This window comes from Acipenser ruthenus, chromosome 49, assembly GCF_902713425.1.
Source record: "Acipenser ruthenus chromosome 49, fAciRut3.2 maternal haplotype, whole genome shotgun sequence".
In the NCBI taxonomy this organism is placed as follows: Eukaryota; Metazoa; Chordata; class Actinopteri; order Acipenseriformes; family Acipenseridae; genus Acipenser; species Acipenser ruthenus.
The window spans coordinates 3,784,511-3,802,066 of record NC_081237.1 but is presented as its reverse complement, the minus strand read 5'-3'; the positions used below and the strand labels follow the sequence as shown (position 1 = coordinate 3,802,066).

The window sequence follows — 17,556 nt, the reverse complement described above, 5'->3', positions numbered from 1 at the left end:
AAATAAATAAATAAATACATGCATACAGATAGACATACATACATACATACATACATAGCTTTTATAGCTGGTCTTTGTTCCCGTTTCTATGGCTCTGTTCAATCAAACTTAAACACACACATGCTCTGAACAAGCCAGTGGGCTTTACCCATGTAAAGATTTGATAAACCCTTTCCTATATATACTTTGGCTAGCTCCGATGCAGGTGGTGCATGATCGGTTAGCTCCGATGCAGGTGGTGTATGATTGGCTAGCTCCGATGCAGGTGGTGTATGATTGGCTAGCTCCGATGCAGGTGGTGTATGATTGGCTAGCTCCGATGCAGGTGGTGTATGATTGGCTAGCTCCGATGCAGGTGGTGTATGATTGGCTAGCTCCGATGCAGGTGGTGTATGATTGGCTAGCTCCGATGCAGGTGGTGTATGATTGGTTTGTATGCACTGTGATTGGGGTGGAGCCCTCCCCTCACAGTCCCCTCACCTTGATGCGCTCAGTCCCTGCTTCAATGCGGAGTTGCTCCACCAGTTTCCTGGCCTGTGCTATATTATTATTCGTTGACATTCTCTGCCATCAGTTCCAGGCTCCAGCGGTAGAGAAAACGCTAAAGAGAGACAGAATGAAAGTCAATGTAACTCAGACAGATACACAGCAAGCAGCACCAAAGATTAATCCGGATAATTCCTGTTTTTTGCATTCATACTGCATTCTTTTTTTAGTCTGTCAAATTCAAATGAGTTAATGTGATTAATTAAACACGCCGTCACAGCAACATGTAAAATACTTGAAGACACTGTGGATTTTAACAAAGTTAACCCCTTAAGGGACACAAGGAATTGAGTGGTTGTTCAAACGGTTTCTTCTTACAATACATTTGAGAGTGACTCAAGTATCACGAAGCAGGAAACTGACCATTCAGATGACCAGATCCAACCTGTCAGTACATTTTAAACCCTGATCCGTTCACCTCGTTTCAAAAATAAGAAAGTTAGCATTATTTTGTATTTGTAGAACACGTATGTCCCTTGTAGTTAAAAGGATTAAATACTTATTTTATGTTTTTTTCATTATTATTCCTTATGTTAAAAGATGCTAACTGTTCATTAAGTCTAATTAACACCCGTGATTTCCTATGTTTCCGTAACTTTGAGGTTATACTGTAGGACGATAATCCCAATGTCAGTACAATGCATTGCCCTTGACACTCAGAATTGCCCACGCCTGGTTAAATGCATGCATTATTGTAGTGTTTTGGTGGAACTTCTATTCCCGGATCCAAATTTACCTCTTGAAAACTGTTTACAGACTTCTATAAGAGCAGCTTTGTGTTTACAGAGTAGCTGTGTACCTGAATGCTGCCTGTTTTTCCCCCTGGACGTCTTCTGATTTTAATCCGGATTTATTTGCTGTAATGAACCTGTAATGATATGATTGTGTGCCTGTGCTGGTTTCCTGCTGCAGCCTGGGGCACTTCTGTATTACGCGATCACAAAGGGTTTGATGTTCTCTTTCTTCTGCACACGCCCAACGACTAAACATAGATCTTTTGTTTGGTTTTTGGAGGTTTGTTCATGTCTGGAGGAGCATTTATCAATCAGACGATATCTTTTTAATTGCACAGAGCTGTGCCAGTATTGTGTAATGATGCACTGTCGACCTAGACAGTCTCTGATTATGCTTTATAATCATCTTGACTTTACAAAGAACTCACAGTACCAGGGGTCTCTCTCTATCTGCAACAGGCACACCAACCCCCTACAGTATATCCTGCAAAAACAACACTAACATGTAAAGCCTGTTTATTCCAACACACTGGAGAAGTCACCAAGTGTGGCACTCGCTAAAAGCAAGGTTTGCAAACAGAAATCTCATTAACCGAGTGTAGTAAGAGTTTTAAAATGAAAACCCATGTTATACGTGTTTCTTTCAAACTGCACATTGGAGACCTAAAGTATATAGTGAATGGAAATGCAAAATATATATATATTTTTTATCGCTACAACTACTTTAAATGGAGTTCCAACTGGAAAGGGAGTCTCTCTGTCAGGCAAAGAAAGCAAGGGGAGCCCAGACACATTTAATTAATATTTAAAATGAAGGGAAAGAAAACACAGCAGCCCATATTTACAAAGCATTCAATGCAAATGTGCAAACTTAACACTCAGGGAATATAGAGATTTATCGTGTATCCAGGAATCGGGATCCTTTCTTCACAGGATGTATCATATCGTAATAGAGGTACAAATCCTTTGTATCGCGATACAAGACCAGAATCACAACAGAGCTCATTACAATTCACCATGTGGTTTTTGAATGAAGAATAAGTGTGTTTTATAAATTGGCATGAATAAATACTCTCTGTAATTCATAAGCTGTTTGTCTTTTAACAAAATAGCCCCTCATCATTTGATCCAATTATGCATCATACAAGTATCCCATCAGGACTCTCACAGCTATCGTGATTCACACCTGTAAAGATGTCCCAACCCATCGAGTTGTTCTTATGGTGTGGCTGCTAATGCAAGCCTTGTTGATGTGCAGACAGGGATGCTGCTTCTGAGAAACAGGTACTGACAATAAAGTTCTGAGGCCTGGGTGTGGACATGGCAGCCCATTAATGTGAAGTGGACAATGCATAACCAGCCCTAAGCACACTGTGTTCAGCTACTCACTCACAATGCCATGCCTCAGAAGGCGGCACACACAGCCTCAGGCTGCTCTCCAGCAGCAAGACAAGCTCAATGTAATTAATCCGTGGCCTGAACATTCCGTCTCCTCTTTGCAGGGTTAGATAAGTGTCTTTCACAAAGGGAGATCAAGGAGGTTAATACAGAACTGTCAGAGATAACTGTCTGTGACCTGGATGCATAATGAGCCTGTGCATCTCACACAACGGAGAGCACAAACGTAAAACAGGGATCAGACCTTAAGCTGCAGTGGAAAGCAGGCACAATGTACTGGCTTTTTTTGCACAGTGTTTTAATACAAGGGTCCTCTGAAATACATATCTACGGCCTTGTAGTATTAATATTATACTGCAGATAACAGGATCGTGAACAAGTAGGTTGGCTTGAGTTGACCTTGTATTACTGCATGCATGTGTTTTGTAAGAGAAACAAGTTTGTTTGGATCTGAGCAAAAGTTTTATAAATCTGTCTGCAAAAATCTGTTCTATTTGTCCCAATTTTTTATTTTGTTATTGTCACTAATGAGACAAAGGAGACCCGACACGAAGGGCCTCAGCGATTGAAAGGATGCTGGTAGAAACCCTTCCCTGTTGTGCTGCCACCCCACCTGTTATTGTTGGCAAGGTAGAGCGCTTTCCATCTCCATTATCCACCGAACAATAACCCGTTCCACTCCCTAACATCTTCTGTGCTGTGCACTCTGAATCTGCAGCGTTATCATCATCATCATCGCTGTGCTGCGTTTGCTGTTTTTAATGAGATTGTTTCCATAAAGGAAAGCTTCGGTAACGTATCAGACTGGAAAAAAAAACAACCGGGGAAAATGATGCCCCAATTATGGTGTACTTCTGTGATACAGACTTATTACCTGTATAAGATATATGTACCGTGTAGAGATATGAATGAGTATGGTTTAAAACAGCATTGCAGTAGAAAGTGTGTTTACTTTAGTCAGTATCGCACTTATCTGTATTGTGACAAATCTGGTGATAGAGTTCATAATGATTTTTGGATGATTTCTGTCTGATGAGCTGGTGCGCTGTGTGTTGTTTGTTTGGGAATGAAGAAGTAAGGTACAGTGAGTCCTGCTTATTCTGCTGTATGGAATAAAACACTGCCCTTTCATTTTAAAGTTATCATCGGCTCTTCTTTTTAAACAAACCCGTGCAGGATAAGCTGGATCCAAGGCTTACACATTTTAGGGGTCTTCACAGAAAGCGTTTGCAGTCACTGGAGATGCTTGGGAGTCCTGTGGAGAGCTCCTGTCTGCTTTCACAGTGCCGAAGCACTCTTGTGGCAATTCTAAATACTAATCTGAACATAGCAACTTCAATAATAACCTAGATATAAAATGCTTTTTTTTTTCCCCCAGAAGAAAAAATCTCAAATGAAGAAAGTGTTTTATAATTAGGGAAACATTATTCTAGAGCAATGAAAGCCCATCTCTCCCTTGTGCTTTTGTCCTGCACATGTGACAGATTATTATTATTTGTTTATTTAGCAGATGCCTTTATCCAAAGCGACTTACAGAGACTAGGGTGTGTGAACTATGCATCAACTGCAGAGTCACTTACAATTACATCTCACCCGAAAGACGGAGCACAAGGAGGTGAAGTGACTTGCTCAGGGTCACACAATGAGTCAGTGGCTGAGGTGGGATTTGAACTGGGGACCTCCTGGGTACAAGCCCGTTTCTTTAACCACTGGACCACACAGCCTCCTAACAGATGACAGTATTGCAGCAGTTGATCCAAATAGAAAACAACTAAACAAAGGCAAATCCAAATAGTTTTCTGTAATCTGAATATTAATCACAGTGGTCCCCTGTTGCTGCGTTGAGTTTTAAATGGTTTACTAATGCATCAGAGGTTTTGAAGGGACAAGTCTAGTGTACTGCCAACACTCACCCTCTGTAAAGACCAACCCAACCAGAAAACTAGGAAACCCTAGAAACCAACCAAAAGAAAACACCTGACCATGTGCCCCTCTGCAGAAAAAGCATGCAATGCAAGCATCAACTGACAGAAAATAGTTTCCAAAAGGCTGATTACTTGAGCAACTGCAGACTGCAGCATGACTGTCGGTTTCCTGAGTCAAACAGACAACAGCTTTTAGTTCAGTCCTGACCCTTCACCTTCTCCACAGATTTTCCTAGAAACTCAGGCCTCATAAGGGACTGACTCCATTGCTCAGTGTGCTTGGAAATGGAACCAATGCGATATATATATATATATATATATATATATATATATATATATATATATATATATAGGCTCTACCTCCGCTACGCTCCCCTGCCTCCCGAGCCCTTTCCTTCTCCACCCTTGCTCCGCAGTGGTGGAACGACCTTCCTACAGATGTCAGGACTGCCCAGTCCCTGACCACATTCCGGCGCCTCCTTAAGACTCACCTCTTCAAACAGCACCTGTAGAACTCCTCTGTTGTATCCTGGGACACTATCACCTTTCATTTAAATATGCTTTATTTTGCTCTTATCTGCCCCCTATTTTACTGCATTTAATCCTGTACCTCAGAATATTGTAATCTGCCAAGTGTTTAATCTGTAGTATTCTGTACTTAATCATATCCTGATGTAACCATCACTATTTAATCATATCCTGATGTAACTTTCACTATTATCTGCTGTATTATTGAATTGTGGTTTGTCACACTTGAGAATTATTGTATTTCTTGTTCTTATTGTATGACTTATATTGTAACACTTGAATGTATTTGTATTTGCTTGCGAATGTAAGTCGCCCTGGATAAGGGCGTCTGCTAAGAAATAAATAATAATAATAATAAACAATAGCTGTACAGTAGATGCCTGTCCAAACCATAACCATGCATTAAAATATATATTCTGAACTCTAAACTGCACCAGATTAAGGATCTCGTGCTTCACCCCTTTTAAATGTTTATTCCTTTTCACTGGAGCTGCTTGGCACAGCTGGCCCTTGGTTGGCATTTATATAATATTTTTCTGAACTCACACGCACACAGACAGGCTTTTAGGCAGGAGGGAGGGTGGATTGAATTGCAGGGCTGGTTACAGTTGCCATGAGCACCGGATGTGTTTGAAATCCACTTTCTAGCATTTTGTTTCTTTTCTTTCTTTAAAGGAGGACAACAGAAGAGACTTGTTTGAAAACAGCCACCCCTGCAGCTGGAAAATTCCTAGATAAGAAACCCTTCTCTTCTACTGAGCATGCACCTTGAGAACAAGGGCTGCATCCACATAGCTAAACTACATTTAAGAATATGTTTCTCAACTGCAATACATGCATATGTGTTGGTGTTGGTGTGCATTGTTAAGAAAAAACATATTGGCAAGTTGGGAAATTTGGGGAAACTGTAATGCAGAGGCATCTAAACTATAAAGGAACATACAGCTGTGGTCAAAAGTTTTGCATCACCTAGAATTTTAGGATTGAGACAATTAAAAAAAAAAAAAATTACAAAGCGGTGTGTAATTCACTACGTTAACGTAACATTATTCAGCAGGTTTCATTCGACCTTTATGAAGCAAAATTTTACAGGGTGATGCAAAACTTTTGACCATAGCTGAAGTTAAAAAGACAGCAAGGAATTTTATTTTAGTGGATCACTGCGGCTTTAACGTTGCAAAACGAGCACCAAACTAGAACGGAAAAGACAATGTTGGTTTGCAAGCAAAACCAATTTATTTTGCAGCCAAAATGTAAACGGCGAGCACAAAAATGTAACCAACAAACTCGTAACAGTGAGCGCTGGACTAGTCAAAGCATCAGTATCCTGGCCTGTAACTGCTGCTGCAATCCAGACATCAAGGGGCTCACGAGCGGGAGGACACAGGAACCACCCCATCTGACGTCTGTGTTGTGAAGGCTTGACGTGTTTCTATCTGTGGAGAGGCTGGTGTTTCTAAGGTAGGCTTGGAGAGGACTCCTTGCCCAGTTCAACAGCTAGTTAGCTCCCTGACGTTTCCAGCAAGCTGAGGATTTCTCCAGGGCTCATTCGGGTCACTGGATCTCTGCACTGACTGTCGCTCTGTTTTGCAAATGCAGGGATTGTGACCTCTGATTTGTAACAGCAGTAGCATTTTACCATGAGTCACTTTCAGTAATGGCTTGTCTGTGCAGCCTTTATCTCAAAATAGGATTTATACAAATTCTGCCCTGAGACAGATAAATAAAAAAGCACATGGAAATCCAGTCAAAGACGTAATAAAGGCCACTTATTTATCAGCACTGCCTCTCTGTAGTGATGGCTCTGATGAGGATGATCACCTCTTTTAGACAGCCTAACTGGGTAAAGAGTGGAGTTTCATGTACCGATGCAAACTTCAAGCAATATCGTGTTTGTTGTCAGTTTCGTAACATGGAAGGCTGGTTTCACACTGATTGACACTAATCTCTGACTATCTTGCTTACATCTATTTGGGACCTGTGAAACCAGTCATTTAAAGTTTAAGTTCCGGGAGAACAGTGCACGCTGAATGCACACTATAATATTAACTTGAGCAGATTGAAAACCCTGACTTAAAGCAATCTTTACTTTTTATGTGGATAAATAAATGTGCAACAGCGTAGAAGTCACATTCTCACTGGAATACAGACCACACTGTCAGAGGCGGTCAGGCAGCTGACGTCCGCGTGTTAATTTGTTCCATTTTTATTACTGCCAGCTTGGGAGAGTGTGCAGTCATCCTGACTGTGTGAAAACATTCTTGTTGCTTCCTTCTTACTGCCCTGCTCTTGTGGCTCCCCCTTGCTCAAGCCCTGTGCTTCCCACAATCTCAGAGGTGTTACTGGAGCGGCCTGTCTGTCTGCTGAGCGCTGTGGCACTGAGTTCCTGTGCAACAGAGAAGTGAAACAGCAGCGGAAACAAAGCTGGTTTAATCACGTCATGGGACTGTTTCACAAGGAGCAGGGAGAAAACCAGCCTAAGACGGCAGGGCGGTCAGGTCAAGTTGACAGGGCTAGGACTTCTGAAAAGCTGCAGTATTTGGAGCACAGTAACTTTGCAATTCAGTAAAATGCAGTGCAATGAATCCATAAAAAAGGCACTGCAATAGGTTCAGTACCAGAGGTTCTTTGGGGTGGTATTGAAAAGTTACATGATCAGATTTATTAAGGGTTTTCTCCAGTGCAAAGTCTAAATGGATTTAACAAAATGACATTTACAAAAGTAGTAGGAGTTGTTGCTAAGGTGGAGCAAAACTTTCAATTTAGTGCAGTAATCCCTCGGTAGATTAAACGCACCCTTGGCTATAACGCACATGATTCATGCCTCCCAAATGATTTGGTTTTACAAGGTTACAAAGTTGCTTTCTGTGGATTGTGTTCTACTGTAACCTATTCACCATTTCTCTTGCTCTAATGAGTATAAAGGCAGCTGCGCACTAACTGGATCTCGTATCGTAACATGCACTGTGTTTTATTTGTGCAAGAAAAGCACATGCTTTTTAGTCTCCTCGGTATAACGGTTATTTTCCCTACCGAGGGTCTACTGTATTAAAACTGAACCCACTGTGTCCAAAATACAGAAATATTACTGCAGTAGCTACCCTGATTTACAGGCTCCGCCAACAAGTAGGGCTGTTAAAAGGATTGTGTGTTTTTACATACTGAATGTGCTAGCAATCTGATATTACAGGTTACTGTGAAGCATTGCTTTACTACTCAGTAGCTGCTGCTGACAGAACAGGATCTTACAGTCACTGTGGCAGGGTGTGTGGATAATTGACTGAGTGAGCAGAGCAGTGCCTGTCTCATCGCTGAGCTCACTTCCTTACAACCTGCCAGTTATGTGCACCGGGTCTTATTTGAAGTTCCTGCTTATATCCATGACTGGATTATTTGTTATGCAGATGTTAAGGCACCACTGTCATATATAAAATCTGCATCAGGATGGGCAAGACAGGACATGTGACCGACTTTGATAAAAGTGCTGATATTTCAAAGAATAGCCTCCACCCTGACTTCCCAGAAGCAATTAGAAGCAGTATATAAGTTTATGGAATGGTGAATTACAGTTCCAGAACAAAAGCTTGCAGACTCATTATTGTCCTTGCTGCCTTTGGAAGCCCTACATGCTCTTCAGAGCCTAGTGTTCTGTCCCTGCAGCCCCTGCAGCCCACACTGCCTCCTGCTGCTGTCAGCAGGGCTCTACCTCTTTATCTCAGTCAGGGGTGCTGTGCAGTGCTCATTTTCTGCTGCATTATTTGCTTGCGTTCCCTGCCCCCGCATAGAATCCCAGCAATTTCCTCCTGCGAGGGCATCACAGTACAGCAGCATTCCTGCCATCACCACTCTCCAGTGCTCCCTGCATCACCGTTGCCATGAGCCCGCTCTGCAACTGCCAGTGAAATGCTAACCGCTTCTTCCGTTACGCACACACAAGCAAGCAGTCAGCATGTTTTCTGCACAGGGCGGCATGACGAATCGCAGAAGAGCTACAAATCTGACAGAAGAGAATACAAAAAATAAAAGGATTAGCTCAATCGCCAAAGGTTTCCATTCCAAAGTTGTTGTTTTCTTGTTAATTATTATTATTCAGACTTTAATTCTCTCTCGGAAGTGACCCAAAGACTCCCGCAACCTGCCAGGAAGGGGATGCTACCCAAGCTCACAGTCTCCAGGGTAAACCAGCACCCGGTCTCAGTAAATACAAGGTGGCTCATAACTGCAACCCTCCATAAGAAGGCAGTGTTTCCTGGCACCAGAAGTCACATGGCCTGGCCGGAGCTTGGTCAAAATGCAAATCATTTACAGTCTTCATAAAGTAATACAGCAGAAGGCAGAATGCAATCCACCTGGACACCCCACATTACTGTAAACCTCTCAGCCAATGAGGTTCCCAGCAGAGCAGTCACCCTACGACAGAGGCCCTCGAAAAGCTAACAGCACTTTAGAATCTTTAAATGGCAATGTAAATTTCAAGCAGCCTAAGGGATCCAGCCTAAAGACTTTTTAAAATATTTATTTACATAGACTGTATTTGATTGACCTTGTCTTTCACCTGTCGCTGCAGTCAATTATCTAGCAGGTAATGAGAGACGACTGTGTCTGACATGAATACTTAATCTAATTTGTTTAGATTTCTTTGGCATGGTAATAGAGTTAAAAATAAATAGTATATTGTAGACTTTAACGTAGCGATCTGTTTTACTGTCGTCTCTACTCTCCATGTGTGTTTTAGCCCCTCTACTGAAGATCATGTGTGCAGGACAGGCTAGAGAACAGCCTCTTTATTGATTAAGGGAACCCAATACCTTCAGAAAGAATTATATAACAAAAATCCTGTTGCTTGTTTTTTTTCTGACCTAAAAAGGAAAACTTTCTTCCGAGTGAAATGTCCCACCAGGAGAGGGCAAGGCCCCTCAAACAACAATGGGGCTGTGGATCCTGTGGCTCCACCCCACATGACATCAACTCTGCTGACAAACCGTCTCCTGATCTGAAATGCTGAGCAGCCAAACAGCTGAGCTCAGCCCACGGAAATAGGATGTGACATCATGGTGGCAAAGGCTTTACATTACACTGCTCAGCACCCCAACTCTACGATCCGCAGCCTGCTTTGTTTTCTGGGAAAGTGTTCTGTGTTGGAAAGGTTGTGGGGAGTGGGGGGGAGTGGGGGGGGGGGGGGGGGGGTCGGGGGTCGTTTGTTAGTCAGATGCAGTCATGTGAGCTCCGTAGCTGAGATCATTGTCCCTGACTGTAAACCATAAGCTATGACCACACCAGGGTGACAGCCAACTACAGATCTAGAGAGAGGTGGGCTTTACTGTCACAGACAGGACCCTGTGGTTCCTGGAAGACAGATGACAGCTGACTCATCTGGAATGGGTTCGTCAATTGGCTTGACTCCCTGGAGTATGGTCCAGGGTACAGATTTGCACCACAGACAAATGAAACAGGCAAGCAGCAGCACACAGGGCAGAGGGTGTCTGCTCGTCACTTTGCCTCATACAGGGGTAAAGTGTAGCTCTGTTTTGGTCACAATCAACACCAACAGACATGCTCGGAGCCGCTATGGCAGTGTTATACCATGCTATGCTCCTCTGTGCTTAGCGGTGCTAGACTACATTTATACTACGCCTTTACAATATATACAAAGTTGGTAAAGGGGCTGTATTGTTAATGACTTCATGTGAACTACTATTGCTTTACACAGTCCTGAGAGGGAGCAGTTTCAGTGGAAGCCGAGCCAGCCAGAGCTCCAGTTTCACATGTGTCGTGTCAGGCACGGCCACACTGCTTAGGCAGTTGTCAAAGAATCTATTGTGACTCTGTAGGTAACTACCCTTTTCTTAGTAATCATTACACTGTTGAACTTTCCTTTTTGTTTTATAAAGACAGAGTATGACACACAAGTTAATGCTTTTTTTATTTATATATATATATATATATATATATATATATATATATATATATATATATATATATATATATATATATATATATATATATATATTATTAACAATGAATATAATTGTTTTTCACTGTACCAGAAAGCAGCCTTTGTTGACAGTCCACCTTGTTTACATTCCCCTGTGGGGACACACGTTTTTCCTCCCTCCCCCTTGAAACCTGCCACTGCAGTACTCTGCGAGACGGACATGCTCTTGTGCCGACTTGCAGCAGTAGGAGGTTATACAAGACTTGTATTAGACCAGGAATCAAAACAGAAGTTTGAAAAAAAGGGTATTGCATTTTAATCCCTAACCCCATGATCCTGTTCTTCAGGAAAAACAACTCAAGTGCACAAAAGGACCTTGAACAGTTTACTGCCGGTGCTGAAGTATTTGTAGGTCTTGTTTATTGCCCTTGGGAGGTTTGTCTGGAGTCTTTTACCCTACACCCTCCCTCCATTGCTACTCGATACAATGAAACCTATTTATAACCAGCCTGTGGAGACCTGAGTCTCTTTACACACTGTTTTACAGGGTCAGCGTGCGTCAGGGAATAGTGACTATTTATAAGAAAGAGAGGGGTGCCTGTGGTGTAATCTCAATCTCTAGCTGTGTTTGCTGAGAATAGGGAAAGCCATGACTTCACAAGAAAAACTTTAACTGTTTTCCATAGGCTTGCAAAAAAAACCCCAAAAACCTCAATGCTTGAGAGGATCATAAGCTGGACCTACCTGAGAGCTGCCAGCTCAGCTGCTACTGAACCACAGACACACACAGCCTGCTCCAGCACCGGGCAGCACTGCATTGGGCAGCATTGCATCAATGCCAACCAAACAGAGCTCCAACTGTGAGGTTTGTGTCCAGGTATGAGAACGATGGTCTTTAGCTGAAGGGCGATGCAAAAGTCCTTGGGGAAACCCACAAGGGAATGTTAAAGAATCACACTGAAAGGGATTCTAAGTGTGCTTTCATTATTAGGGGATTTCTTTTATATGTTTTACAGTATTATAAATATTGAAAAGGGGGACATTCTGGGCTTTTAGTTTCAAAGTCCAACAAAAGTACCTTAATTTACAGCATTTAACTGGCAACAACTATGATATCCTGCAGTTAGATTGTAGGTGGGGCTCTTGTTGCCCTATTTTACTACCCTCTTGCTCAGTAAAAATCTTCCATACAGGGAGCGAACAGGAAGTGTAGCGGGGAAACAGCACCTGTGGGGCTGACAGATCTTAAAAGCAAGGTGATGGTGATCTATTTAGAGGCATCAAGACATTCAGTGTGCAAGAGGTTCGTTCTCTGTGTATTCATCTTATTCTGCACTCATTGAACTATTCAGCTTGTGGCTAGAAGCAAGTACTGAAAAGATTTTCTACTATTTGGAGAGACGACTGTGTATTTCAAGGCCACATACTTAAGGGACATACAGACAGTAAATGAATGCAATACAATCTTCACTCGCATGCAGTGGAAGGTCTTGGTCACAGAGGAACCAGACTCGTGGAAACTCGTGTTTTTCAAGCAGTTGCTCTGGGAAGGTGCAGCATGCCTGTTTATCCCACAGAGAGGAGGAAGCTGAAACTACTGCTGCATAGGGAAATTTAACAAACTGGACTGTCAACCAGGTCCGTTTTCTTTCTGATAAAGTACCCAGAAGGCTGAACCGTGGAAGAATGTTTAAGTAAACAGTAGACTATATTACTTGAATAAAAATCAACCTCAAATGTGGTAGTGCTGAGCCATGCACTGATCTGTCAAAGCATAGGATCAACCATCAATGATCAAGCTTGTGCAGTGTCTCATGTTTTTAGTCTTACTGCAAAGGACTTTTTCTATTTGGGTTCATTTTAATTACATTTTCTTTTTGTCAGTTCATCACGTTGTTAGTTCTTTTTTTAGGACATTATATTGGTGGGGGTGGTCATTCTACAAAAAAAAACAGACAGGATGCTGCAGAACTCTATAAATCCTGAACAATGTGTAGACTCCGAGTGATCTGGGCCACGTGAACAAACCTTTCAACCAGCCGGGAGTGTCCGAGTCATGTGAGCCTGGGCCCGCTGCCCACTCCCACACACTCCTTGGGAAATCGGTCAAAGCGAGAGCATTGTTTGAAAACACGAGGTCCTGGGAAGGATGTTTTGAAATTGAAAAAAACACCATCTTCCAAAATAACTTATTTTTAGAATCAATTCAAATGCCCCTAGATGTGTAATGAGAGTTTGCTGGCCGTAAGAAAGTCACATGGTTATAGAAGCATTACATACAAATAAAATGACTCCTGAAAAAACAAAGCTCTGGACATGGCTTGGGGTTAAGATTCCTAAAAATATGACTGATTGTGAATGCATTGTCCCCCAAATAGCAGTGTACACTTGTGTCTGTGTGTGTGTCATCCCCTAAATTCTCATTTGTAACACAGATTGAAAATGTTAATCTGATAAAACTGTGATACTACTGCTTGTCAGCAATCTGGAGTTCCAACAATGCCTGCCGTTCTCCTGAAAACTCATACAATCTTCTTATTGTCTCTGCGTGTCTGATAACACACTGCACTTTGTCAAGCAGCGTGTGTATTCACAGGGCCCCCCTGCATCACATCACAGCCCCAGGGTAGCACAATGAGTTTGCAGCGTAGTCATGTGAGGCAGAGATATCATGTCAGCACCCACACTCTTCTGGTAAACGCAGTCAGAATACAAGCACTGCTTACATGATTTGATTTTTGGGAAACAGGAACAGCAAAGTCATGTTGGCCTGGCCTGGAGCCAGGTTTCTGACACAGCAGCAGCAGAATCAGCAGCAAGCTCGGACTGGATTGTGCTTCCAGCAGACTGGACCTCATCCAGAACCAGCGGGCTTCACCATGCAGTGTGAAACAAGCAAGTGCAAGACACAGCTGTGTCATTCATATATAAATGTATATTACATATGCAAACCTGCATATAAAGCAATCACTCTTCCCCTCAGCTAAAGCTGGTCACTATGTACAAGGGCTGCATGTACTGCTCTAACCCATACTCAAAAACAACACTTGAGTGTTAATGGGTATTTAAGCGTGCTTTCGCAACGTAAAATTAATTCCAATTTGAAAAAATGTGTGTTTTAGACTCTTAATTGTTCTATTTCTACAGACTAGCTTTTTATCTTGGTTTTCCCAAATTTTACAATTAAAACCACATTTTTAAATGACTTGTTTGGTTTCTGATTTGATCAAATTCTGTATTAGACTGTTTTTAAATGCAATGGTTTAATTGTTCATTATTCTGTGTGTGAAGCGTTTTGGGATCCTTGTGATAAGACGCTACAGAAATGTGAATTGTTGTAAAAAAAAAAACCCCACACAAAACATGGATAGGGCCCTATACATAAGTGCTCCGAGTGCTTATTATAGTTACAACACCTAAAGACAGACGGTATCCATCAAACAGGAGCGTGGATTACTGTAGCTACCCACTCTCTAAACAAGCCTGTGAGTAAACAGGATTCCCATCTGCGTCACTGGTTTCAGTTTCCACATACCTTGAGTTTCAGGTTATTAGCTCAGCTCTCGACTCTCTGGGAAACCCCAGGCTGTCAGCTGAGCAACAAGAAAATGACCTGCACTGTACAGGAAGAAATCCCAAACCAGGAAGCCAGAACGTGGAAACAAAGTGTCACAGAGCCTCCACAGTGGACCTTATTCCCTAAGCCTGAGCTGCTCTGATGGCTTAAATACAATAGCATACGCTTTCCTGATTATCAAACTAGGCGTGCTAGGGCTGTGCTGATGCTTGCATTCTCCGAGTAATTGCCTTCAAGAAGTATGCACTGCCAGAGTGTTTTTATACTCTTATTGTGCAAGCAAGGGAAACCGAGGGGTGCATTGTTTTGTGTTGCGTAATTTACACGTTTTATTCCATTGAATTAATAACCAAGAGCTTAATGTGTGCCCAGCCTACTAACAGCACCACAACTGCAGCGATGCCTTTAAAGCCAAGCCTTGGGCTTTCATAACAAGAGCAAAGCTCTCTTCCCCAGGATGCTTCCTTTATCTATCTATATATAACAGACAAGAATATGATGCGACTATGTTGGTCTTACTATAAGCATGGTTTCACCTGTTCAACCATTTCGGTACTCTGCATGGAAGCTACAGTACGTCCAAAACCAGGCATGTATTTGGCTCACAAGCTGATTGGGTTCCACATGGAGTATAATAGGGTGGGAATGACACTGAGCTTGTCAGATGGTGTTTAGCCTACAGTCAAGGAGGTTTGCACCTGGTAAGTATAATGTGAAGGCAGTTTGAAGCTGGAGAAAGTTTTAGGCACAGAGTTACTGTACATAATTCAGTAACTTTGCCATCAATCTGCATCGCCTCCTGCATGCATCTAAGTTTTGCATCCAATGGTGTGGATTGCATTGGTTTTAAGAAGGCATGCAGTGTTGGAAGCAGGCAGTTCTTGATGCAGCGGGACACACAGGAGTACAGTTGGACTGTCCAGCTTAAAACTATATCTTCTTGTGTTGTGCATGGCGCCTTTATAAAGCGATATTCTGTGTAGGATTCAGGAGATCGTTTGTTTGCAGACTTGCATCAGGTGATTTGAATAGGAATGTGGTGATGCACTGCAGGCAGGGCTGCATCTCTGGGGCATCTTCTTTGTGCTCTCTGGAATGGTGTAGCTGCCTGCCTGCCTGCCTGCACCTGCTCCCCTGGAAATGTCCGCTGCTGAGAAATACCTGCACAGGTAGCCCTGCCCTGTGGTGACGTGCTGGCTAATGACAGATGGAGAAACTGTGTTTTTATGAGTTTGTAGCAATTTCGGTAATATTTTCAATTGAGCAACTAGTGTCAAATTCATCAACATTTTAAGAAAGAATGAATTTTTGAACACTGGAATTAGTTGTGGTGTTCTCTGCACGGGATGGCATCTGTACACAGGACAAGACAGACTGGAATTTTGTCAGAAAATTCTACTGATTTACTGTTTAATTGATATGCAGCACATACATTTTTAGGTGCCAGGTACCAGATATCAGAAACCTTAATGGAAATCAAGCATTGAATAAAACATAGTGGATAATAATGAATTATTTCAACACAAATTAATGCATATGCCTTATAAAATTATAAATAAAACAAAAAAGAAAATGACTATGATAATTTAAAAAAGCTTCAATCCACCATCAAAAATCAAAAGTGAAGCATACAAACTAGCCTGAATGTTGAAATGTTAGACTCAATGCATTAATAGTACCAAAGCAGCATATAACGCAAGACTCCCAGTGCAGAGCAGTTTGACTCATTACAACTTTTAGTGGCTTTTAGGCACCTTTTGTGCAGGTAACTTATAATTCAGGCCCAAAGGAAAATGTGGAAAGGCTCAGACTGTTAACAGAACAGAAGTGTTAAATCCTGCAGTGACTGGGTCACCGCACAGCTCTGTTCAGACACTGCACAGGAGTGCCTGGAAAATGCAAAACGCCGGGGCGTGGAGAATCAACAGAGGAGTCTGATTTGCATACTGTAAGCTGCCAGAGAGCCCGGGAGGCAGCTCACAGTGAGATGCACAGGTATGTGCATGCATGTGGAAGCCACTCTGACACGCAGAGAAATGAATCTTCATCCACACAGTGCTTCTAAATGCTACTGAGGGTCTCTGGATTACACACACACACACATATAAGAAGAAAATTATTCCATCTAGGGTTTCTGTGACGTCATAAATTACGAGACCGAAGGACGAATAGCTGATCACAGAAACCCGAGCTTGAAATGTTTTCCTGTAACTCACTGAAGAGGTCCATCTATTATTTTTTATAATACATGGATACCCTTGTGATGCTAATTTTAAAGAAGACGAGGTTCAGCAGAACATTTGTTTTTTTTTTTAAATGTAGTGTTTCAGTGTACAGGCGTTCTATCTCGTTATCCGTTAGTGCTTCAGCTTTATTTGGATGACTGCCTTTACCTTGTTTTAATTTCCCGTTCCTCTCCAGTTTCTCTGAGATACGAATGTAACAGCTTTACATCATTTTTTTTTAAAACGTATTCTCATTTTGTTGATCATTAATGAACATTTCTGTACTGTTTGAATTGAAAGTGATGGTCTCAAGGAGTCGAATGGGTCAAACTTCAAGTATATTTTCCTCTAGAGGAATTATCACTTTTTGACTATTGTGGTATTATGCCTTTTTTTTCGAATGGCTCAGGATGCAAATATAGTCTTCATCCTCATATTATATATATATTGCTTCAGAGCGAAATACATACAAGTGTATAATAACTACCAATACATATGCTTTCTCTTTCATTCCACACTGAGAAGCTCTCTTCGTTTCCACAGGTGCCCTCGTCAAACTACATTATATCAACGACGGCACAACTAAAATAAAAGGACAATGGCAGCTGAATACAAGTGAAAATCAGTTTTGCGTCAGTAACTTGTGTGTCATCAAACTGTCACACCAATTACACTGTAATTCAACTCT

General features: G+C 42.0%; 1 protein-coding gene across 3 annotated transcripts in view; it reads right to left on the bottom strand.

Annotated features, from left to right (window-relative positions):
• Nucleotides 1–17,556, bottom strand: part of LOC117428921 (guanine nucleotide-binding protein G(I)/G(S)/G(O) subunit gamma-7) — a 67,056-nt gene that overhangs the window by 4,333 nt on the left and 45,167 nt on the right. For all 3 annotated transcript variants that reach the window (XM_034911932.2, XM_059014780.1, XM_034911933.2), the window contains one exon: nt 481–601. In XM_034911932.2, the coding sequence (XP_034767823.1) occupies nt 481–561 (81 nt within the window). In that variant the 5' untranslated portion in view covers nt 562–601. The remainder of the gene's footprint in view (nt 1–480; nt 602–17,556) is intronic.